The sequence below is a fragment of the Aplidium turbinatum genome, chromosome 16 (assembly GCF_918807975.1).
Source record: "Aplidium turbinatum chromosome 16, kaAplTurb1.1, whole genome shotgun sequence".
In the NCBI taxonomy this organism is placed as follows: Eukaryota; Metazoa; Chordata; class Ascidiacea; order Aplousobranchia; family Polyclinidae; genus Aplidium; species Aplidium turbinatum.
The window spans coordinates 11,818,096-11,841,992 of record NC_137487.1 but is presented as its reverse complement, the minus strand read 5'-3'; the positions used below and the strand labels follow the sequence as shown (position 1 = coordinate 11,841,992).

At 36.7% G+C, this 23,897-nt stretch overlaps 3 protein-coding genes across 3 annotated transcripts in view; 1 reads left to right on the top strand and 2 right to left on the bottom strand.

Moving 5' to 3' along the window:
* Positions 1 to 649, top strand: part of LOC145785108 (dynein axonemal heavy chain 6-like) — a 45,047-nt gene extending 44,398 nt beyond the window's left edge. The window contains exon 81 of the mRNA XM_082596809.1: positions 79 to 649. Coding sequence (XP_082452935.1) covers positions 79 to 182 — 104 coding nt within the window. The 3' untranslated portion in view covers positions 183 to 649. The remainder of the gene's footprint in view (positions 1 to 78) is intronic.
* LOC145785110 (presenilin-associated rhomboid-like protein A, mitochondrial) lies at positions 433 to 6,121 on the bottom strand. The gene is made up of 8 exons (XM_082596812.1): positions 4,861 to 6,121; positions 4,174 to 4,519; positions 3,923 to 4,018; positions 3,178 to 3,307; positions 2,866 to 3,011; positions 2,117 to 2,237; positions 1,556 to 1,769; positions 433 to 593 (listed from the first exon to the last, which is right to left on the bottom strand). The coding sequence occupies exons 1-8, from the start codon at positions 4,977 to 4,979 to the stop codon at positions 509 to 511; spliced, it is 1,257 nt and encodes a 418-aa protein (XP_082452938.1). The 5' UTR covers positions 4,980 to 6,121; the 3' UTR covers positions 433 to 508.
* Positions 6,122 to 8,510: 2,389 nt separating this feature from the next.
* Positions 8,511 to 17,616, bottom strand: LOC145785109 (putative sodium-coupled neutral amino acid transporter 12). Its single transcript, XM_082596811.1, has 11 exons — positions 17,517 to 17,616; positions 14,878 to 14,999; positions 13,904 to 13,988; positions 13,303 to 13,417; positions 12,897 to 12,989; positions 12,468 to 12,567; positions 11,689 to 11,794; positions 11,052 to 11,145; positions 10,234 to 10,529; positions 9,957 to 10,073; positions 8,511 to 9,715 (listed from the first exon to the last, which is right to left on the bottom strand). Exons 1-11 carry the CDS (start codon positions 17,529 to 17,531, stop codon positions 9,374 to 9,376), a joined length of 1,485 nt encoding a protein of 494 aa, XP_082452937.1. The 5' UTR covers positions 17,532 to 17,616; the 3' UTR covers positions 8,511 to 9,373.
* Positions 17,617 to 23,897: the final 6,281 nt, after the last annotated feature.

Sequence of the window (23,897 nt, the reverse complement as noted above, 5' to 3'; positions counted from 1 at the left end):
ACGTTGAATCTATGTAAAACTTTGCTAGCTGGGCTACTACAACAGATGCACTGAAGCTGTTGTATTTTTTGTCTTCAGGACACTCCACCAACTTCGTCATATCCGCCCATCTACCAACTGATGAACATCCAGACTTCTGGATATCTCGCGGTTCAGCTATGCTCTGTGGACTGGCAGACTAATTTTTAGATTAAAGAATATTTTTTTTATTAGACTTTATATGTGTTTGAACATTTGACTACAGTTTAGTTGCATTCCTCTGCGTCAATCCGCGCTTCCAATCCCGATTTTCAAGTTGTGTCACTAAAGTAATACATTGTGATTTTTTATTGCATATTTTTGAAGCACTGTAGAGATGTACTAAGAGTGTGTATTGCTTAAACCTTATCCGTTTCAATTTAAGTTGATTAAATAAACTGGAAGTTTCTGTGTGAACAGCAATCGAGACTGGTTTATGATGAAAATTTTTTTTGGTTTATTCCGACACAAATATACACTAACAAGATGATCAACGTTTTCTAAATTCTCTGAGCTTTGTTCTCACGTATTCCGTCCATGCGTAGAGCAGTGCTTCGCCATGCTTTGCATACCAACTGAAAAATTGATATGTATCACATCAATACTTCAACAAAAGAAATCTACATTGCTTTTGCAATACCAGCAGCTTGGATGTAGTTGCGATACAGATCAGAAATTGCATAACAGATCATCAGAAAACACACCAAGCACGGTTGCGTGAACTTCCTATAGATTAAAAGCCATCACGACAGCCCATACATATGCGCAGGGGGTGTTGTTGACCCTTTTTTACGATTAAATTTAAACCATCCAAATCGTTAGTTTAAAACTAACAAAGCCGCCAGGTTTATTTGCATTAAAAACAAATATGATAGCAAACGGAGCACAGTCTATCCGACGTAGCCCATGGCCACCTAAAGATACGGCCTGATTTGTCACATTTTCCAGAAATATCCAGGTTTTTCTAACTTTGGGCGAACGTTTAAATGAATTTTTTAAAAAATTAGATTTTTACGCTTTCTTTATTCTTTTCTCCAGATGATACAATAGGTTTTAACATTCTCACATGTTAAAAAACAAAGACAATTTGATTTCGAAGATTTTAGTCAGACTGTTAATATTCAATAACAGTCTGATTTTGCGTTTTTTAACTTACTTTTTCTCATTTGCTACTGCTTCCACAAGGCAACAAAAAAGTTTTATGTAATTAGGAAACAGCAAAAAGTAAAAACATCTCAAAAAATTTCAATCAAACACTAGCAGTAGCTGTAATCGAAATCTGCAAAATGTGACAAATCAGGCCGCATCTCCAGGTAGCCATGCGTAGCCCTAGCGAATTTCAAATATGGTATCGTGAATGTACGCTCAATGTAGTAATCCTATAATGGCTATTGTAAGCAAATCAACGTTTATTAAAAAGGAATGCTCCCTCAAGGAAGTCCTGCGTGCGCCTCCGCATATGTTCAAGGTTGAAAAAACAAATATACAAAACAGTGTTTAAAGAGTAATACGTTAGGATAACAAACGCAGAACTCACATGCCAAACAAGAGGCCGGAGAGGTGAGCGGCATGGTCGAAGACTTGGTATCTCCATTTTGTAGCGATCCCCACCAGCAAGCCAACAGTGTCAAACACGGCGATTCCAATCATACCGGACTTGGCGGAGAACGTGAAGTTTGGTATGAACGCAACTGAAAGGACACTGTTTGGCAGGTTGCAACACATGTAGCCGACAAGACCCAATATGGCCCCTGCGTTAGAAAATAAACATAATTGTAACTTTCCACTTACAAAAGCAGTTTTCAAATATAAAAATTGTCAAAAAAGAAGGATTGTTACTGCAAACATCTGTCGGACAGATTTATTATGCAAGAGATGTATCGGCAAAGAATACAAGCTGACTTATAGAAACCAACAGGTGAAAATAGAAAAGTTGGTCGCTTTCCACGACATGTAGCTCCACAAGCAGCGAAAATAATTTTAAAATTTTAGTTAAAAAATAAGTTGAATTTTCTAATTTAATAATAAGTTGAATTTCTAATTTATACGAGCTTTGCACAATGCACCAACTACGAGATTGCACACAAACGCATGTTACCTGAAGCCCCGAGCGATGGTATAGCCAACTTTCCAATATGCTTCACAATCAGGCTGCCAGCGTTAGCCACAAAGCCCGCGCTGAGGTAAAAGGCAAGCAACTTATCGGCGGACATCATACCCTGTTGCATTAATGTTACAAGTAGTAGTAATAGTCCAGTTTTAATCCGGTAATGTCCTCGTTACCGGGGTGGCCGGATTCACCTTCAAGTGCCGCAATCGCTTTCATATTCTGCCTCCACATTATGGGGTCAGAGTGTCCGAGTCAGTAAATGTGAATTCGAAACCCTGTCAGGTCATACCAAAGACTTTTAAAAGTGGCAATAAATTCTATTCATTCAGCATTGGGAAAATAGAATTGGGAGCTGCGCTAAAACAGTCTGCATAAGAGCAATATTGTATAGAAACAGCGCTGTTATTATTCTAACATCGATTGAACGGCAAAAGACAACTTAGCTTAGCAAAATTCAGATTTCACAAAATATATTTTCGAAATACGCTTTTCGGTCTGAGGATATCCTTTATTACGATGCACAAAAATGTGACATCATTATTACAAAATGTGACAACAAATTACATGATTTTACTTCCATATTCACCGGATGATCAACGCAGCTAAGGCTAGAATCAAGAAAAAGCTATGTATGGTTAATACCAGACTCGAAATTTATATATCCGCAAGTTACACCATTCCCCAATGTAAAAGTGTGACGGACGATTATGCTTAAAGTTAACAACTTGTGCACAAACCTTTGGTATGGTATGCCGGTAGGTATCCGCATAGTGCTCCCAGGCTTTGACAAAACTCATCATGACATACATGTTGAGGAAGAAGTGTAAGAACGAAGTGTGACTGAACATTGAGAGCATCATTGGAACAAATGAAGAGCTCAGACCTTGAACACACAATACGGACATTTGAGAATAAACCAATGTTGCAAACGTTTTCGGCTACAAAGCATGTCAGCCCTTGTCAAGCACCTGGACAACTGATATTTAAGTGATATGATATGAACTGAACAGGGTAAAGGAAATTAGACACACCACAGTCAGTATTTTCACCTGAACTGATACCAATCGTGGTAAAGTTCGCCATGTTCGTGCTCAAGGATGGAATACGCCACATTAGAAACACTGCTAGATTCGCAGCAATAATTAGTCCTCGCAAGACAGAATGATCGTTGAGTGCGATCTGTAAGTTAATCAAGCATGAGCACAAAGTAAAAAGTCATAGCTTTAAAGCGCATAAAGTAAACTGGTGATTCTACAAACATTTTGAAAACTACCCTGTTACAATCACATCTCCAGTGCCAAAACACAATTATCAGACCAGATATCCGATGTCAGACTGACAGTGTTGAATACTGAATAGATGTGGTCAAAATATAAGTCAGTTTTCGCTTACTGAATATTATGTTGTTGTTTTGGTTCAGCGCATCTAGATGACAAATTACGAGCAAAGGTTTGGCAGCCTTCTAGATTTGTATGTTCCAGTATGTGAATCCGACAGTGTAAAGCGAGACCTATTACTACACAGCGTGCGGTAGCAGTCTATAGCTACCACGGAAATCAAGTAAAGATTTTAAGTGATTGTGGAAACAGTTATTCAGAAGACTGAGACAAAACCTGGTTAATTTTTGAACCAGTGGAATAAGAAAAAGTAATCAACCAAGAATACTTTGGGGCACTGCATGACACCAGGAAGGTTGGCAATATTTACGAGCTCAGCAACTGACTTATGGAAGGCTGCATCGGTTATGAAATGCGACGACGACGGGAAAAAAGATTTAAAAAACGGTCCACCTACCTTCATATCAGGATCATCAATGCTTTGAACGGCGTTGGTAACTTGGCTAATGAATGCTTTCCACCAATCAGCGAGAGCGAACGAAACGAACGTAAACTAAAACGAAACAAAAGTCAGATAGAAAATAGATGTAAACGAATCATACCACAACCAACATAAAAAATTCAATTTAGTTAACTACTTTTATTCAAAACTGTCTGCAACTGGTGATGAAAGGTATTTAACAGTTCATAAGGAAATATAAAACTTACCGTAACGGCAGAGCTGGCGAAGAAAATACATTTGTATAACGTTGAAAATCTTGCGTTGTGTTGTGACTTGGTTTTTCTTCTCCCATAAGAAGAATCTTTCTTTTTTCCGTTTTCAATTTCATTTGTCTTCACATGAAAGCTTCGACAAAGTTCAAAATTTTCCGAAGACAAAAAGTCCTTTTTCAAACTGATGCAAGAGTAAGCACGACTAAAAGAAAACACAACATTGTTTTTTGATAAGTTTGGGATAGAGTTGATTATTTGGGCGGACGGAGTGTCTCGTAGCCAGAAAGAAGAGCTTCCACATATTCCGGCTTCTCCTTCACATATTGAAGGTGTCTGCGCTCTGTCAATCAAAAAGTAAAAGCATTAAAAGTAAATTGTGACGAAATGTGACGTCACAGCTCAACAATGCTTGGGATTTCGGAAGTGGCTTGCTATTATTGCTCCATCTAAAAAAGCTATTTATCTATTTAGTTAAAGGTAGACGGGTCGATAAAGCTGCCAAGAAGTATGTATGTGACGATACACCTCCTTCGAGGAGTGTGACGTAGGATACTTTAAAGATAACGGCTATAATCGTTAAGAAAATGAAGTATCTTTTGACAGGTGTCAAACCCACAACAATGCTTGATATGAATCGTTAATCATCGCTAAGCAAATAAGTGATGCTTCAAACTTGCAAACCTCGATCTGCGTATGACTTGTGAATAACATCTTGATGGTATCTTGGGACAGTTTCTACTGTGTTCCAAAAGGCGACGTACATGGCAAACCCCGTAGCTGCGAAGCGTATTGCTGGCCATTTGTAGGTTCTGTTGACGAAATCTAATCGCTTTTGCAAAGTTGGGTTGATAAGCAACTTCTTCAGGTATGGTACGTAGTAGCCCAAAACGGTTTTATTATTAAGTCCATACATTATTGACTACTTTCTAGTGATCTGATTTAACAGATTCTGTGTGATAATTCATTCCTACGTAAATCCACCTGAAATAATCAATATGTAAAACAATCCAGATCAGCAACTTGCGTCTAGCAACGTTAAGGCGACGCAAAAACACAATTTTGCATGAAGTACATTACAACAATTAAATTCCTGACACCATCAGCAAAAATTTTAACTTTTTCAATCTCTAATCTATTCCGATGTGACTTGGTTTGGAGACAGTGATGGGTCATTCCATGCCAAACGTCCTGGACCCTCCAGTTTGACCCTCTCCGAATTTGCTGAAAATCGTACAAAAGGTTGGATAACATGATTGAGCTAAAAATTGAAAATTTTAGCTTAAAATCTGTTGTACTTTTCAAATTATGACATTTTTAAATTGGGTACATCCCTGCGCTGATGAGCGCTCGGTCATTTTCGGCCATTTTTAAACAAGCATACATCTCTCATTGCAAATTTAATCTACTTCATTTCTGGCAAAATGAGACACTTGTAGGTATATTACATGAATCCAGTTTCAAAATTATATTGTCTCAAAGCATTTTGAAAATATGGAGGCCCAAAGTGTCCCCATTTTGATATGAAGACAAATTTTGGACCATATTAAAAAAGCTGTAGCTTCCATACAAAACATAGCATTGCTCTCAAATTTATCCTGGAGGCTCACCTCCTACTGGATTACAACTACATTGAATTTGGAAGGAAATACTGCTTTCATTAAAAAACTTTGTTCCGCAACTATTAAGGGGTGAGATGCAGTGATGTCTAACCCCTCTTAATATCCATTTCAAGCAATGAGAAAAACATGAACATTAACTTTTAAGTTAGCCAATTGCACTTGTTGTATCGTAAATGACATAAACAACTACAGCACATTGTACAAAGGAAGCAAAGAACATTCAACCTAAAATGGCTGGTTGCCTTGTAGGCTACTGGAATTTGACTTTTTCGTAAATGTAAAACTTGTAAATGTGTTTGCATGTTAATTTTCCTCCATGTTTGGGTCTTCACAACTTTTAATCTAAAGCAGTTACATAACTGAAATTTGGTATTCTGAGTAAGAAGTAGCCCTAGTTTTCATATCAACCATCACAATTGCCAATTTCAAATTAGTTTTAGAAATAAAACGTTTCAAAAATTGAAATTTTTTACATTTGAAATTTTTTTAGCAATTTTTGATGTCTGCTATCTCCCAAACCAATAGTCACAGAACTACCATTTTGCATACCATTAATCTATACTAGTTGGTAATTAACCCTCATGAGACTGACACCAAACAAAGGTGAAATTATTGAAGTTTGGAGGGTGCAAAGATGAAGCCCGAGCAAAAAAAGTCAAAATGCGCCATCTTGTGGTTAATATTTGACACTGTGGACAGTCATTCAAAAAGTCGAAACTTTCAGGAAAAACATCTTCTTTGCCTAAGCTATACACAGTTCAAGTTTGAAATATGTAACCTAACTCTTTTAATAGTAAATGCAGCTGTGAAATCATGAGCTTGACCATCACATGCAAAAGTCTCGGGGGTGGGGGAGGTAGGGTGGCTCTTATTAGGCAAAAAATGAAAATTTTGCTGAGGACACCCTTTTAAATGGTGAGGTTGTCAAAAAAAATAACTCCTGCAAAAGTCTTGAAATTGATTTAGGGATGGTCCTATTGGCCCTCCCCCCTAAAGTTCTGCGCCCTCCCCCAAAATACCATCTGCATATCTCAAAAACTGCTTGAGCTAGAGATATGGTTTTTGTGTCAAAAGATGCAGAAAACATGATTTCCTACTGCTTTCTGAACAGTGATTGTGCCTATCTTGAGTAGAAAAGCAGTTATTTAAGTTTCAAGTAAATTTGTAAAGCAGTTATTTATTAAATAACTGCTTTTCTACTCAAGATAGGCACAATCACTGTTGAATATTATATATATTATCAGTGTCAAATATTAACCACAAGATGGTGCATTTTGACTTTTTTTGCTCGGGCTTCATCTTTGCACCCTCCAAACTTCAATAATTTCACTTTTGTTTGGTGTCAGTCTCATGAGGGTGAATTACCAACTAGTATAGATTAATGATATGCAAAATGGTAGTTCTGTGACTATTGGTTTAGGAGATAGCAGACAGCAAAAATTGCTAAAAAATTTTCAAATGTAAAAAATTTCAATTTTTGAAACGTTCTATCTCTAAAACTAATTTGAAATTGGCAATTTTGATGGTTGATATGAAAACTAGGGCTGCTTCTTACTCAGAATACCAAATTTCAGTTTTGTAAATGCTTTAGATTAAAAGTTGTGAAGACCTAAACATGGAGGAAAATTAACATGCAAACACATTTACAAGAAAGTCAAATTCCAGTAGCCTATAAGGCAACCAGTCATTTTAGGTTGAATGTTCTTTGCTTCCTTTGTACAATGTGCTGTAGTTGTTTATGTCATTACGATACAACAAGTGCAATTGGCTAACTTAAAAGTTAATGTTCATGTTTTTCTCATTGCTTGAAATGGATATTAAGAGGGGTTAGACATCACTGCATCTCACCCCTTAATAGTTGCGGAACAAAGTTGAAACTCAGAAGATGATTTCCTCATGAATATCTCTTTGAGATAAAAAAATTTTTTTTTTTCAAAACAGTGTCTGACGGGGTCATTTTTTCACCACAAGATGGCATATTTTAGCAAAATTTGCTGCTGGTCCATATTTTGACGTGAAATAACTTTTTAATGAAAGCAGTGTTTCCTTCCAAATTCAATGTAGTTGTAATCCAGTAGAAGGGGAGCCTCCAGGATAAATTTGAGAGCAATGCTATGTTTTATATGGAAGCTACAGCTTTTTTAATATGGTCTAAAATTTGTCTTCGCATCAAAATGGGGACACTTTGGGCCTCCATATTTTCAAAATGCTTTGAGACAATATAATTTTGAAACTGGATTCATGTAATATACCTACAAGTGTCTCATTTTGCCAGAAATGAAGTAGATTAAATTTGCAATGAGAGATATATGCTTGTTTAAAAATGGCCGAAAATGACCGAGCGCTCATCAGCGCAGGGTTGTACCCAATTTAAAAATGTCATAATTTGAAAAGTACAATAGATTTTGAGCTAAAATTTTCAATTTTTAGCTCAATCATGTTATCCAACCTTTTGTCCAATTTTCAGCAAATTTGGAGAGGGTCAAACTGGGAAGTTTCAAAATTTCAGGACGTTTGGCATGGAATGACCCTGATAGAAACGCAAAGTGATGATTATAGTATATGATAAAACATCCATAGCAAACAATTACCAATAAATGTGAGCAGAGGAAGTCAAGACAATGTTGCTTTCATCTCGCTATCACTAACGTGACAAAACAACTTACTAAGCTAATTGGCGCTTCGATCGTGGCTCAAGCAAAAAGCAAAATGATTTACATTTTACGATCAGCGACGGTAAGATGTACTGCGAAAATGTATAACCAATGCATCCATTGTAGGACAATGGAATGAAAGAAAATACAAAAGAGGTGAAAAATTTCACTTCACTTTGTTGATTGATAAAAATCACTTCCTGGATTCGTTTGGAAATTTACTAAAAAGTACAAGTTACAGCATGCAATATATCAATAAGCATCGAAAGACAGCAAAACCTTGTAAGACTTAAAAAGAACATATCATACATCAAAAATCGTTTAGGTTCTTATGACATGCGTCTGCATAAAGGCACAAGACATAGACCTAAAATGAAGAATATCACCAAATTAAACAGCCAAACCATTGCGGAAACAAGATCTTTCAATTCTGCAACGCTTACATAGTACAATCCGTTGGAAGTATTTTCTCTTCAACATTGCACAACAGCAGTCGTTGAAGCCATGACAAAGACGCACCACGCCAGCTTGGAGAAATACCATGAATCGATGCAATGAAAATCACTGGAAATCATACAGTGGGCGTTCGTACCAAATGTTTACTTCTTAAAACAGGCATTAGTAATTATGTAACGAGAAAACAATACATCAGTTGTATATATTTAACGCAAGAAATGTGGAATACTGTGTGATAATGCACAAGGAATGGTCCCGCTGAAGTAAGCAATGTATCCAAAAATACGTCACTGTTTCTATAACGTGGTCAACACTCCAAACAAGGGTTTTGTTGCTGAAGCAGTGCATTTGATAGAACAGATATGAGCGCTTTGCACAGTAAAACACAACAAAGCAGTTTGAAAATGCTCAACACTTGCAATATTGCACTAAATACCACAGTAATTAATGGCTCAAAATAAAAACCTATTCGGCCCATGACAAAATATGGTTCACCGTAACAAAAATTAAGCACAAAGCAGCCCACAGCAATATCGAAAAGATCCATAAGCGGCGGCCGAAAGGCGACTTGTGCTCGTTCTTCGTGATCATGACACGACCGTACATTGCAGTTCCTTCGCGTCGAGCCATTAGAACCAACAACGCTGGTATAACGTATTGAACGCCAGCGCCAGCATAGGAGCCGGTGATGCCAACCAGTGTGGTGAGGTTGTTGGTACCAAAGGCGATTGCTATTGGAGGGGCGATGGCCAGAGTGGGAAAGACGATTCGGTTAATGAAGAAAGAAGATGATTTTTTGAACATGGCCTGAAAAGGAATAACAGACTTTTAAAAAGGGTTGATGGCAAGGCTCAAGCTCGAAAACTTTTTGCAGCATCATTTATACGTAGCAGCATAACGTTAGCACTTTGTAATTGTCCCAAGATGACCTATTTCATCAACGGTTACAGCTTTAAAGGGTTAAAAAAAATTACAAACCATGGAAAAGCTAGAGCAGAAAATATACAAAACTTGAATCAGGTTACAAAAGCCAACAAAAAAAACTTACTTTCAGGTTATTCCTAAGTGTGACTGCGATTATTGGAAAACTAGTCGACAAAGTAAACACGGGGAAGAGGCCCAAGAAATATCGGAACACGGATACGCTGGTCGCATCACAGGAATCCTTAAAATACAAGATTATGCATCACATAACCTCCAGTGTTTTGAGGCATAAATGAAAAATAGTTATGCAGCATATCGAATCTTACGTAACAATGTGATGTGACCCACACCACAGTACTGCGTCGGTGGTAAACGGACGATAGCCGCATAGCAACTCCTACCTGGAAATTTAACGTGTAAATGTCTTTAAGTACATCGCTTTGAAAGCAGAATATAGCGGTCATGCCGAGCAGAATGTAAAACATCAGTATGAGGAGGTAGTCGGCTGCTAGCAGCTTATTTAAACCTCGCTTGTTGCGTATGGGTGTCACCAGCGAAGGCAAGGAGTGTTGACACATGAAAGAGTACACGGCAACACCAAACAAATTTGGAACTCCAGAAATATCAGCCAAGGGTGGTGATGCTCCACCACCCTTGGAGATAGTGATGATGGCAAGAATGATCATCAGGATGAATGCTGAAAAAAGTAAAAGTATAGTTTGAGATTTTATATCACACTACTGGCTTTCCTTTCTGAAATATCGATTTTATTTTTATTTTCGGGCGTTAGGTAGTATAGTTAGCAGAGTACCGTAGTCCAAAAGTAGTGTCAAAACTCTTATGTGACCTGATAAAGCCTGATTCGAAATGTGACGCAAACAATTTTTAATATATCTTGTATGATTTGTTATGCCTTGCATATTTCTAAAGGTTCATAACTGCAGACAGTGCACACCATTTCGGCTTTCTGGTGTCCTCAATGCAGTATAGGCACCGGTACACTGGGTATGGCCACGGAGATATACTTCCGTGCGACGTTTTACCATTTGTGGAACCTAAGCTCCAAAAATGGTTCATAAGTGCATAATGCTCTCATAACTTTGGATACTAGATACATACGTAGCTATTACAATCACATATCAGTCTTTGTCTTTTGACACATTGCGATGATCACCCCAAAAAAAGCAACAAAAATAGTGGAAGTCGATCTCATAATTACCCATCCAACGAAAAAGTGTTGTTGTCAGTTGAAGATACTTGGTCTTTTGCACGCTGAAGTATGCAAATGGCCCCAATGTGACAGTGAAAATGGCCTGAAACGTATGTAACCAGGTTAAAAATAATAATAAATCTGACCAAAAATCAAATTCGGCCCAAGGAAACGTCGTAGAAGGAAATTGTATGAACCAAAAAGGAGCAAGCTTCGGACAACACAATTGAGGGTGTAGTTAAAGTGTGTTAAAACAATAAGAAATTAGTCAAAAAAGAAACAACGACACCATCACAAAAATTTAATATTACCCCACTAATACACAAATACGGCCAATTCAAAGCTGAGATCATGTAATCAAGATTTGTAAGCGTTATGGCAGCAACTTACTTCTTCGTACAATTTGTACAATTTTTTGCACTGATTAACACATTTGCACCCTTACGCAAAACTACTAAATTCAAAGTAAAACTCGCTGTACTAGTGAGTACTCAGCCTTATGCAGATAGCCAGGAAAAACACTCCCTTTTTCCAAGACTAAAATAGTTACATATTACCCACCCTACTAGCAACGTGACACAAACTAAGTTTATACGAACAAGACAAATAATGTTCAGCTACAACTATATTAACAGTTTAGCTATACCAAGAAAATTCTGTAGACATCCATTCTTGTTATGGATGAACCCCAACATATATCAGAGTCCTTTGCGTGGCGCGACTGGTTAGATGCATTGCAAGACATATTTCCACTGGAAGAAAAAAAAACACTTGGGTATTATAAGTCTTATAGCTGGCATTTTTTAGTGATAAATTAAGGTAAATTTCTCGTATGGTAGAAAAAACATGGCCAGTGCAACGTCATGTTTGAGAGTTACAATAAACTAAGCTCAGTGAAAATAACCGACTTGTGCGAAACCACCTACACTTAATGGGAAAACCACCACAAAAATAGGATGAGCAGACTAATGGTAAAAGTAACTGACAGGCTGTTGTGTAGCCTGTGGTGGAGGACTGGAGGTCTGACACTAACATAGGATCTAGTAGACTAGAGTATTGCGATGTATGATTACTGATTATGTTATGATTAAGACCGTCATTTTATAGTATTAATTCAAAACTACTATCACACTTTCGCCTGGACAATAGACATGACAAAAATGTTTAACAAAGTTTAGATTAAGTAGACAAAATGGCAAAGAAGTCACTATCTTTGTATTAATCTTCAGGAACGATATTTGTATTGCCGCAAACACATGCTCTTGAGCGGTGTCGAACTGACGCTCTTTGGAGTATCACACAAGGGTTCTCACCACTTGGTTATGCAGCAGACGTCCAAATTTACAGTTACTCTCCAGGAAACTAGTGCTAAAGCTAAACATAAATACACATCTAATAAACATGCTGGGGAAATATTCTGCTTACCACACAATATCTCGAAGTGACTTTGGAACAGCAGCGGCGTATATTGCTAGATCTCCATACAAGTATATAGCTATGCAAAGGTAAAACAGCAATATCCCAACTGCAAAATATCAAAGTTGTCAGTAAATTCCATGCCTGAAATCAGTGTTTTTTTTAAGGTGTTTTGGGGGACCGAAACGGTCCCCCAAATTTCTCCAGCGGTTTTCCAAAATTTGGACTTGCAACTACAGTAGAAAAGTAATGGTTGTTTCTCGCTATGTCTTAAGCAAATATGGCTATTTTTTGATATTTAAATGAAACACTTGCGGTCTCTTAAAACTACTTAGCGGTCACCTAAACCAAGCCTTAAAAAAAAACCTGCCTGTAATAGCAATAGGGACATGAGATACAACAGTCAGAAGTAATATTACCATACCAACAGAAACCTACTTTTATTAAAAAACATCTCTGCCATTTCTCCCATCTCCACAGCTTGCGTGATTGCAAACTTGTTCGATTTGGAAGAACGTGATGACATAGATACTACAACAAAATAAACATGCATTACAAAAACATCAGCATTCGGTAATAGTTTTCACAAAATGTAATTAACGTACAATTCAAACTAAAAAAGCAACTGAGAATAATTTTGAAACAGCCTACCGATATTCATTGAATAATATTGATGCTGAATTTCAAGCCTCATAAACACTCAGGAAGCATAATACAGTAGAATTCAATTCAACTGTAGTGACATTTTGCTATCACAATACTTTTTTGAAAATTTCTTCAGGCTTCACTAGGTAAGTCCCACTGCATAATCAAAACTTTATGTTCTATAAAACAAAGGAAATACCTGATGAGGAATGGAGCAAAGGACTTTGCTCTGATAAAAAATCTTGAGCAAGAGGTTCTCTTGGTGAATTGCATCCACTATCTGACTCTGATTCATTGAAGATAGGTTCACTGCTCTAAAGAAGTTATCAAAACTTTAGAGAAAAGTTCACAACGCAAATTCAAAACAGTGATTAACAATGGACTAACAAAAACAGGTGCACACTGCACAATTTTGTTCAACTATTATATCTTAAAATCTCTTTGAAGCAAAATTTTTCTTCCCAACCTGGTGAGTGAGGTTGCCATTAAAGGTCATGACAATAGATTGTCTGTCCAACATGGTTTGCCATATCTCAAGCAAGATACTCATGCTAACAGACTATGAATATTGTATATATATCAAAACACTCACACAGTTCTTAGATTAAAATGTGTTTTGACTGAGTATACACTATACAGTAATACACTATACAGTCATAGTATTTTTTTAGCCATTCAAGAAAAGAAGGGTTCTACAAACAAAAAATAAATTTAATTTATTACATAAACTGGGAACTGAAGTGGTATAAAACTTAATTCACAACAATATAATACTAACTATAATCAAAGCACTAACTTACTTCAGATGTACTTTCTCTCTTTCTATATCGTATGCATGCGTTTGCAATTGACAAAGACTCCAGCATGAAAGTTGTTGTAATGTAACTGAAATAAGCAAAAAACCAAGAGTTATATAAAGTAAACTGGTCAAGGCAAATCTACTTCCACGAAACAACTCATAAAGCATAATCTCTTGTAGACCAGAACGTGGACTCTACCAGCAAGGCGTGAAGAGGAAAGCTTTGCTCTTGACAGACAGGTCACACCCTCAACAAGATCATTAATTTATGGACTGTATAATCCAAACTTAATAAGAACTATGGACAATCGATCTGTGTAGAGACTCACGATAGCCGGCGCCTTATTCAGGCATGGCCGATGATGATGATGATAATCCAAACTAGTTGACCATGAAAACACAGGATAATTAATGCATGAAAGACAATGATATCAATATCACCAATAAAAATTTATACAAAAGATACAATGGATGAACATCAGTATACATTGTGTTATCACATAACAAAGCTAATGATCTAAAATCATGTTAAGTTTAGTATGGAATGTGTCTGCTCAGTTTAGTTTATTTCCAACCATAAAAAGTAATTGCTGTAGCAAAGGTTGAGAAAATGGGACACTGGGACAAGCAACTACACATAAATGTTAAAGAATGCTCAAGACCATGGCGATATATGCTATTAAATACAAGGACTAGCCTACGGTACTATGTATGGTCACAACTCACAATGTCTGGGCAATTTTTAAAGTAAAGAAAACGTGATTAAAGTTTTAAAAACACATGTATATGAAAAAATTATACGGTATGTAACAAATAAAACAAAAATGCGATAGGCAATTGCTGTATTGGTCAGCCATGGTGGGTTATATGGTGTGTTCAAGGTCAATGTGAGTGACACAATCTTGATGACTTTGCAATCAAGCAAATTACTATAATAAATGCCAATCAAACCTTAAGCATATAAATGCAGCCTACCTCATAATACACAGAACAAAAAGCAGCACTAAGCTAACCAGCCATCCTGCAGACGCCATTGCCTTTGGAAGAGTTAATGCTCCAGTTCCAACAATAAGGTTGAAAATATACACAACACCAACCTGCAAGAAATGAACCGGTATTGATTTCTTGACCTAATAGATATGAGCTCTTTAGATTTATTTATTTAAACAGATAAGCAAACTACACAGACCATGATTTTGCAACCAGTGTAATTGAAATGAATTAACATTACAAGGCAGCAACAAAGAAACAAACTAATGGGGTGGGTGCTGACTGCTGATTTAGTGAGCTTACAAGGTCTTTCATATCATATATTATAGTCCATGTGTGTAATGTGTATTTGTGACTATTTTTTTCAAGGACCTCTGAAAATTATATTTGTTAACTTAAACATATATAATATATATATATTCTTTTTTAATGGAAAATATTTTCATACTCTTATTTAAGCACTTAAGCAGTGATTCTTAACCATGACCCATCGGGCCACATGCAGCTCTCAACCATTCTTCCTGCAGCCCTCATCGATACAGCAAAAAATATTATTTGTGCTTGATGAACTGCCCAAAGTACCAAAAATACCTGGCTGTCACGTAACTTCCTTTCTTGTTAAGAAATGTCTTATAATAACGTTTCAACACACTACGGACACAGAACAATTAGCTGTTTTTATCAATATTGAAGATTTATCTTTACGTGGAAAAATACTAGAAAAGCGGTCGAGGAGCTCAAAGATTCACATTTTTGCACAATTTTCAAGCACATATCAAAAACCCCACTAAAATTTGGAAAGACGCATGAGATCGATCAAACTGGAATCGATCAAACTGGAATACATCGAGGGCTGTTCCAGTTTGATCGATCTCGTGCGTCTTTCCAAATTTTAGTGGGGTTTTCGATATGTACATCGAGGGCTGTATCAGCCATGATACCTACAGAGAGAGATCAAGGTTAGTTAGGTCTACACCATAGGCTACTTTAACATTAGCGAAAAATTTCTCATTTTGCATTCCATTTATGACATAACAGAAGTGATAAGCTATATAGGTTTCGTGAATTTTGTTCAAGTCTTCTAGAGGCTCATTTAGAGTTGTCAAAGCTGTGCTCAGTTAGAACAGATGAGAGAGAGAGACCTTCCATGTTAGAGAAAAATCAAGGTCTTCATGGACTTGTTAACAAACGGCGTAAGGAAGATAGTGTTACCCTTGTAATGTGGTACCAATGCATTTCAGCAAGAAAATATTATCGTTAAGTCACTGAAGAAAAGATGTCTAGTGTGATAGAAACCCTAAGATGAAAAGTAAATTGGATTCATGCAAATGCCTGATGAATCAAATGCAAATGAATCAAAAATTGGATTCATTCATTGCAAATTCAAGCAATTTCTGGCAGATATTAATGCTGACTATGGAGATGTGCTCATGTTCACTGCTATTTGGTGGTGAAGCCATGGTATAGTTATTGGTTAAGCCAGAGCAACAAGTGAACGGATCATTCATAAGTACACTAGGCATATTACAGTTATTAACAAAAGGTTTGATGAATTTGAAAGTCGCATTAACAATATCAACTTTTTTCTGCTCTGATGAAAATATCTGTAACACCTATGGCAACAAATGCAGGCACCGACCTTAACGATTTTCAGCTAGAACTGCTAGGTTTGCAGTCAGATGTGAAGCCAACACAAGCATTCAAATGTAATCATCTAAGTTACTTCACTTCTTTTGGAGTCGAGTCCCAGAGGGAAAGTATCCTAACTTGTTAGTCAATGCACTGAAAAATCCCTCTGTTCAACATAACTATCATGTGTGAAGCACTTTTCAGCAAAATGATCGAAATTAGATTTCAATATCACAACCGATTGACAAACCATTATCTTAACCAGCTTTTGAGTAGGCCTGATAAATCTTTCAATATTAACCCTCGTTTTGGAAAACTTATTAAAAGTCAAAACCGACATCTAGTTTCGTATTAAATTGCATTTCTTTTGTTATGGCCCTTTAAAAAATTAAGATTTGAAATTAGGCCCTACTATCAAAAAAGGTTGAGAACCAACGTTCTTAAAAGTGTAATAAGTTGGTGGTATTGTTGTGGGTAGTAAAATTACAATAACGCATTTTGGGAGTGCTAGTTTAATTCCAAAATTCATCCAAACACCACTTTTGTTCTGGCAAAATACTTCTGTGCAATCCGCCAAATAAAACAAACCACAAAAAACGTGCGGTAAATAATACAATGTCAGCAACAACATGCGGACGCTAATAAAAGCACTATTGAGATAATAAAAGTAAAAATTATTTTCAATTGAAAAACATTTACAAATTTGTGAAGTGGATGGCTGGATGCAATTATGTCGATGGTCATAAATATGCGAATAGACTTTAATAAAGTTTCACAGTATTAGTAGAAACTTTAAGAAAATATAAACAAGTGATCTGATCCAAGTTAACAAAGCATATATCATACTTCTTTCAAACTTTCATAATCTTGCAAACTTTTTTCCAAACTTTCATGTTTTAATAACATTTTGCATAAAATTAGCAAGATCAGCTACTTGGCAGGTAAGAGACACAGGTAATGGTTGAACAAATTGCTTCATTAGCCTAGATACTTACTCCTGGAGAATACATTTCCCTTTGCTTTTCCCAAGAAAATCACAGGTAAATTGGATTGATAACATGCAAACAATACGAATAAAACTTCAACTTAAACCTTGCAAAATAACAGAAATGTTGAGTATCGTACGTACAATGTACACAAATAGATTAGCCTAGGCCAGTGGTTCCCAACCAGAGTTAAATATATTTCTAGAGATGAAATCCATGGTATCAGAAAGAGGCGAGGATTTTAATTGTAAAAACATTTTTGTTTTCAAGGTAAAATTAGCTTTATATCAATTCATTACACCACTTTATATTGTTTAATTTACAAGTGCTAAAAAAAGGAGAGCTTATTTTGTCATATCCCAATTTATGTATGATAATTAAAGATTTTTATTTATATCATAGAAGAGAAGGAAATCTTTGAATCCAACTTAAAGAAAGGTATTAAGTGTCTCGTGTCATAGAACATGTCCACGATGAGTGTCCTGGGCCGCAGTTTACAAATTCTTTTTTTTTCAGCTGTGCGGCTAAACCAGCAATTTAATTGAACTTGCATTTCCATTGGCAAGAAGGGTGATTAGACATCTCATACCGATGACCCGTTAGCTCAGTGGTTAAGTGCCCAACTCAAGATCAAGTGACACTAGTTTGGCTCTCAGGGTGTGAGCTTGAGCAATGCAAGCTCCCTATTCAGCGGTACCTAGTGGACAGAATAATTCTGCGGCAATAACACTTAGAAACTTCAGTCCGTCAATCTCAGTAACCGAATCAGCGCCAGTGCGTCAAAAGCCTCTACAAGTACCAACAAAACTGCCAGGAATAACCCATCAGAGGCATTGTCAATCCAAGCATAAAAATTCAAATCCAATCAACCTACTGACACATTTTTATTACAAATTAAGTAGGCCTATACTGTCTGTCTGAAAAAATTATTCTATCAAAAATTGCTCTTACAAGGGTATTTTTATTCAAAACATGCTTGCTGTTCCGGTTTCTATCCTGTGACAACCCATGCTATAATTATGGTGGTTATCCAATGACATAATACTGTAGGCTAATTTGGCTACCTTACAATGATAGTTCAGCACAGATTTGCAAAATGAGTAATTGCTAAAAAGCAACGCCTCAGTTCAGTCATATGCTGCGGTGCTGCCTACATAATGTATGGTAATAGGAGAGATATGGAAAGCTCCAACAAACACAAAGGGAGGAATTATCACAAAAGGCTGGTAATTACTGGCCTGGGCAATAATTTGCTAATGGTGAATTGTTCACAGAAATATCAGTAGGCTAGGCTAACCGTGTTATTCATTGTTAGTATTTATCTCCATTCGGAAAGTATACTTAGAACTACAAATGTCTTCTCTCAACAAATTAATCATGTTTGATCAGCTGCAATATAAACTTCCTCTATTTTGTTAACTATCTTTAGTTTTTACTGATACTTTCATCATACTTTTCACCAGTAGTTTGCTTGATATGGTAGTCAAAATATTTTATTTTTTGTTGTCTTTTTGTTTGTTTGCCTTGCACCATCCTGGCCATCCAGCCAACATTAACTTTTCTTACGAATAGCTTTTTGCTACGGTACCGTGTCCTAAATGTCTAAATGTCTTAATTTTGTGTCGGTGACGGTGTCCTAAATGTCGGTGTCCTAAATGTCTTAATGTCATTTAATGATGTGTCCTAAATGTCTTAATTTTCTGAGGTTGATGTTGTTAATCACATAATCAGACTCCATTTATCGTCTACCATATTTGTCGGGTAACAAAATTATTAGATCAAACTATTTTATTTCTTCCCAACAGTGTTGACTAGGGGTACTTTAGGACCGGGATTATTTTAGGGGCACAAAAACTTGAAGAAATCATCGCATATTCCAGAGATGTAGTGCGTTTTTCTTAAAAGTGTCTTGATTCGGAGCCTAAGAATCTCATTCGTACCAGGCCCAAAATATCCTCTCAACGGCCATATTTCTGCCCCTTTCTAGATACAAAGGGTATCAAAACATAATTGCAGTAGAATAGGCTAACAATTCAGCTCGGAAATAAATGGAAGGTTACAACGCCAAAAGGAAGCAGTGACAGATACGGTTAAACAAATCTTTAGTTTACCCGGCTGGGTGTTATTTTGAAGTGATATAAAGATCAATCAATGCCTCAACTCTTTTGACACCCAAGTATAAACCAGGGATAAACACATTTGTTTCTACATGAAAACGGTCATATCAGGCACAAATGGTGGTATTTTCTATGCGTAAAGATGAGCAGACATTTCAAGGACAGCCTGCTCATCATTTGGCTGTAACTTCAGTATCTTTGTTTTGTTTGTTTGTTTTATCTTTATCCTGCATTGCGAGAAAGCGGACTTGAGCGCTATGCATCGGTGTACGCCTTCCGACGTACACCTGACCCACGCTGCAGCCGACGGCAATGTCTGTTTCCGGTTGTCTACTCTACTTATGACTTAAATTTAGTACCGTACTACCCATTACTCGAAATCAATCACTGGGTAGAGGCAATTATCGTGAAGTTTCTTGCCCAGAGAAACAACAGCAAGTGCGGTGGCTGGGGTCGAACATGCAGTTGTTAACAAACACAGTTCAGTATGGTTTTGTTTCTGATCATCACAAAAAAAACAATCTATGCTAAACGTTAACTCAGTGGTGAAGCGCGCGACTCAGGATCAGGTGGCACTCGGCCGAGCAACGCATTTCAGGAGTCAGGTCTGCTCTCCTTTCAGCGTCACCTAGTGGATGTAATAATTATCGAAAACTTCACTCTGCCAATCTCGGTAATGAGTAATGACCCTGCGTGTCAGTATGGTTCAAAGTCTCCATGTAAAAAAATACGAAACTACCAGGAGTAACCTATCAAAAGCTTTGTCAGTCCGAGAAGAAAGATTCAAAACGAAACAGGCGAACTAACTTTCTTGTCTTCCAAGCAGTAGCCGTGCTGAAGTATGGGGGGATATCCCCCTTCAGAGGTGAAGTTGTACTTCGATTTAGTTGTTTGCAAGCATCTCGACTTGCTGTTGTCTTTCTTTTATTGATCACAGTTCTAAATTGTCTAGGATTTGACGCTAGACAATGAAGGACCTTCATTAGGGTGGAGTGAAAAAAAATTTTTTTTCAAATCAAAAAATCAGATTAAGGGTCATTCCAGCTCAATTCACCCAGTGCTGTTAACACCACCATCACCGATTTACATCAAATTTGGTTTGTGGTTAGGTTTTGGGCAAAAACGCATAAATTTTAAATTTTATCAAAATCCGGCCAGTGGTTTTGGAGATATGGCCCTGTGAAATTTCGTATTTTGGGGGAAAATTGGGGTACCCGGCTTATTTCAAAATGCCATTTCTCAGCAACCACTGGGTGTATTTTAATGAAATTGGTGTCATTTTGCAGGAAATTGGTCAAGGATTTCATTTCTGTGGTTAATTTTCAAAAATAAGCATGTTTAGGGGTAATGACCTTTTGACCTTTGCTTTGACCTTGATTTTGACCCTGTGGATCACGTGATACAAAAAACTTGTCTACATGAAAAATATTCCTTGATACCATCTCTATAACATATGAAAAAATGGGAGAGGTAATATTTTTAGTTTAGCCATAGTTTTCATTCAAAGAGGACGATATCTGTGAAATTTTCATAAAATCCGGTTAGCTTAAACCTTATATTGTAGAATAATTCTTGCTGCTCTTGCAACAACAGTGTACCAGCTTCATTTTTAATATGAGAAATTGATTTCGCCATACTGTTATAGCATGGTCAGTCTGATAAGGTATATCGTTATCCATAGGCGCCGAGTTTTCAAAATAGCTGGGCGGGCGAACACATACTGTCACGTCATTAAGGTTATTTTGTGCGTTTTACAAAAGGGCGATTTTGCTAGGTTGTTGGGCTAGCCTAGTTTTACATTTAAGTCTATGTCTCCTCTAACACGATTTGGAAATAAGTAATAAATATAATTGGTACGCAACAACGTCTGGTCCTGGTAATTCAGTTCAGCATATTTTTTGTGATTGGTATATGCGGGTTGCGGGACGAAACTTGCGAGTTTAATATCAGTGACGTAACAAACGCAACTGTGATGATTGAGACGACAAATTTAGAGCATTTTGGCAGCAGAGTTAATTGATAACGTTGTTTGGGAGAAAAATTACTCCTTTGAAAAACAATGCTACAGTTTTTACACCGATTTAACATCTGGCGATGTTAAAACGATGTAAAAGCAGTGGAAATTGCTGTCAGACTTGTGCCGCAAATGAACTTCCTCACAGGTTTGCGCAATTTACTTGATTTAAAGCACTGGGCTACCAGTAGCAGAGTGGAGACAAACAGCGCGGCTGGACACTTTTGCTCCTTTAACGGCGAATCAACGTTGTTTGACGTTGCATGAATGTAACAATAGCAATAATTGACAAAAACTAATCGCTTAATTAGTAGGTCTAGTAGGGCCCAACATACAAGGAATTCAATTTTTCAATGTCAAGCCTGACCGGATTTTGAAGCTTGCAAAGAAAAATTGAAAAAAAGATTCTCGTTGGCAAAGACAATAAAAGAAACACTAAAATTCCATAGATTTGTTCCGATTTCTGAAACAAAGTTATTCGCGTACAAACTCAGTGCTCAAAAAAATCTGCCTGAAATAGTGTCAGTGAGATGAAGACCTTGCACTTGAAGCATTGAATGAACCTATCAACATCGCAAAACAGACATATGTGTGCTGACTGCTGTATACTGTATATGATTATGAACCGTGGATAGGTTTGGTGAAAGACATTTCTGATGAGTTTGGAGACTATCATGTAAACTTTATGCATCCTCATGGTCCAGCCAGAATCTTCTACTGGCCTACCTCTGCTGATAAATGCTGGATCGATATTAATAACATTGTTTGTATCATTGAAACTCCTTCCATGATTGCATCTGGCAGATGTCGTTACACTATTTCCAAAAACGATACAATTAAACTTCACAGGTTGTGTAAAAACTGGTCAGCTCAGTGATTGCTGTCTATGGAAAACTTTCAGAACCTAACATTTTGTCTGTTGTGTCTTGACTAAACTGTGTCATTTAACTCATTTTTATGCAGTATTAATTGGGAGCGTTTATGTATTACATCATCAGAATTTGAGATATTTTACCCCTTCCCCCATTTGCCATCATTTCCCAATGTTATAAGCTTATTTTACAAAAAAAACAAACACCCCTCATCATCATTTTGGACCCATTCTTTCTGATGATGCAATGTGCATATCGTTCCATTTGTACATACCATAATACTATTTTTGAAGGTGATTTTAAAAAAATTTGTTGAAAAATCATGAGACATGCAAACTTTGAGTGAAAACTATGGCTAAAATAGAAATATTACCTCTCCCATTTTTTCATATGTTATAGAGATAGTGCCAAAGAATATTTTTCATGTAGACAAGTTTTTTGTATCACGTGATCCACAGGGTCAAAATCAAGGTCAAAGCAAAGGTCAAAAGGTCATTACCCCTAAACATGCTTATTTTTGAAAATTAACCACAGAAATGAAATCCTTGACCAATTTCCTGCAAAATGACACCAATTTCATTAAAATACACCCAGTGGTTGCTGAGAAATGGCATTTTGAAATAAGCCGGGTACCCCAATTTTCCCCCAAAATACGAAATTTCACAGGCCCATATCTCCAAAACCACTGGCCGGATTTTGATAAAATTTAAAATTCATGCTTTTTTACCCAGAACTCACACACAAACCAAATTTGAGGAAAATTGGAGATGGTGGTGTTAAAAATTTCATTTTTTTTGGGTGATTTGATGTGGAATGACCCTTAAGCAAAAGTGGCGTATGGACCTAAAACCAACTTCTGAGAAGGTTTTGGGTTTGTGCCACCTACACCGAGGTGGCCCGTAATTTTTAAAGGTCATCCGAGGGTCAAATTTTATGAAAATCCCATAACTTGGAAACCGGTTAAGCTAGAATGTTGGTTTTTGGCTTAAAAGTTCCAGAAGGTCCATGTTTATATATGCTCTAATGTAACTTTTGTCTCTATTTTAACTATATAAGCTGATAATAATAAAAAATGACGTTTTAGTTTGAAAGCTATGCAACAAAGAAGTGAAAATGCTATATTTGAACTATTTGCAACCATAGTTGTGTGTTAAGGCATAATAGGTACAAACTGACTAAGTACTGCTTAAAATACTTTCTAAGTAGTTGGTACAAAGGATATGCAAGCAGCAATCATGGATATGTGACAAACAAACTCAATGACAAAAATGATGTAGCAAAGACTCATATGCAATAATGTTGCAATGCTATTTGACATCAAGTTTCAAAATTTACATCTTTGGTTTCCATGAAATTTATAAGAAACTATTTACAATCAGGGTCGCAT

Bases quoted from the DNA above. Each gene is read 5' to 3' on its own strand.
- LOC145785110 (XM_082596812.1), bottom strand. From the start codon at position 4,979: ATGGCCAGCAATACGCTTCGCAGCTACGGGGTTTGCCATGTACGTCGC. The intron at 3,308-3,922 runs GTAGGTGGACCG...ATTAACTTACAG, and splicing joins TTGATGATCCTGATATGAAG to ATCGCACTCAACGATCATTC. The intron at 3,012-3,177 runs GTGAAAATACTG...TGTGTGTTCAAG, and splicing joins CACGATTGGTATCAGTTCAG to GTCTGAGCTCTTCATTTGTT.
- LOC145785109 (XM_082596811.1), bottom strand. The intron at 13,418-13,903 runs GTAAGTTAGTGC...TAACTTCTTTAG, and splicing joins AGAGAGAAAGTACATCTGAA to AGCAGTGAACCTATCTTCAA. The intron at 12,568-12,896 runs GTAGGTTTCTGT...GATATTTTGCAG, and splicing joins AGAGATGTTTTTTAATAAAA to TTGGGATATTGCTGTTTTAC.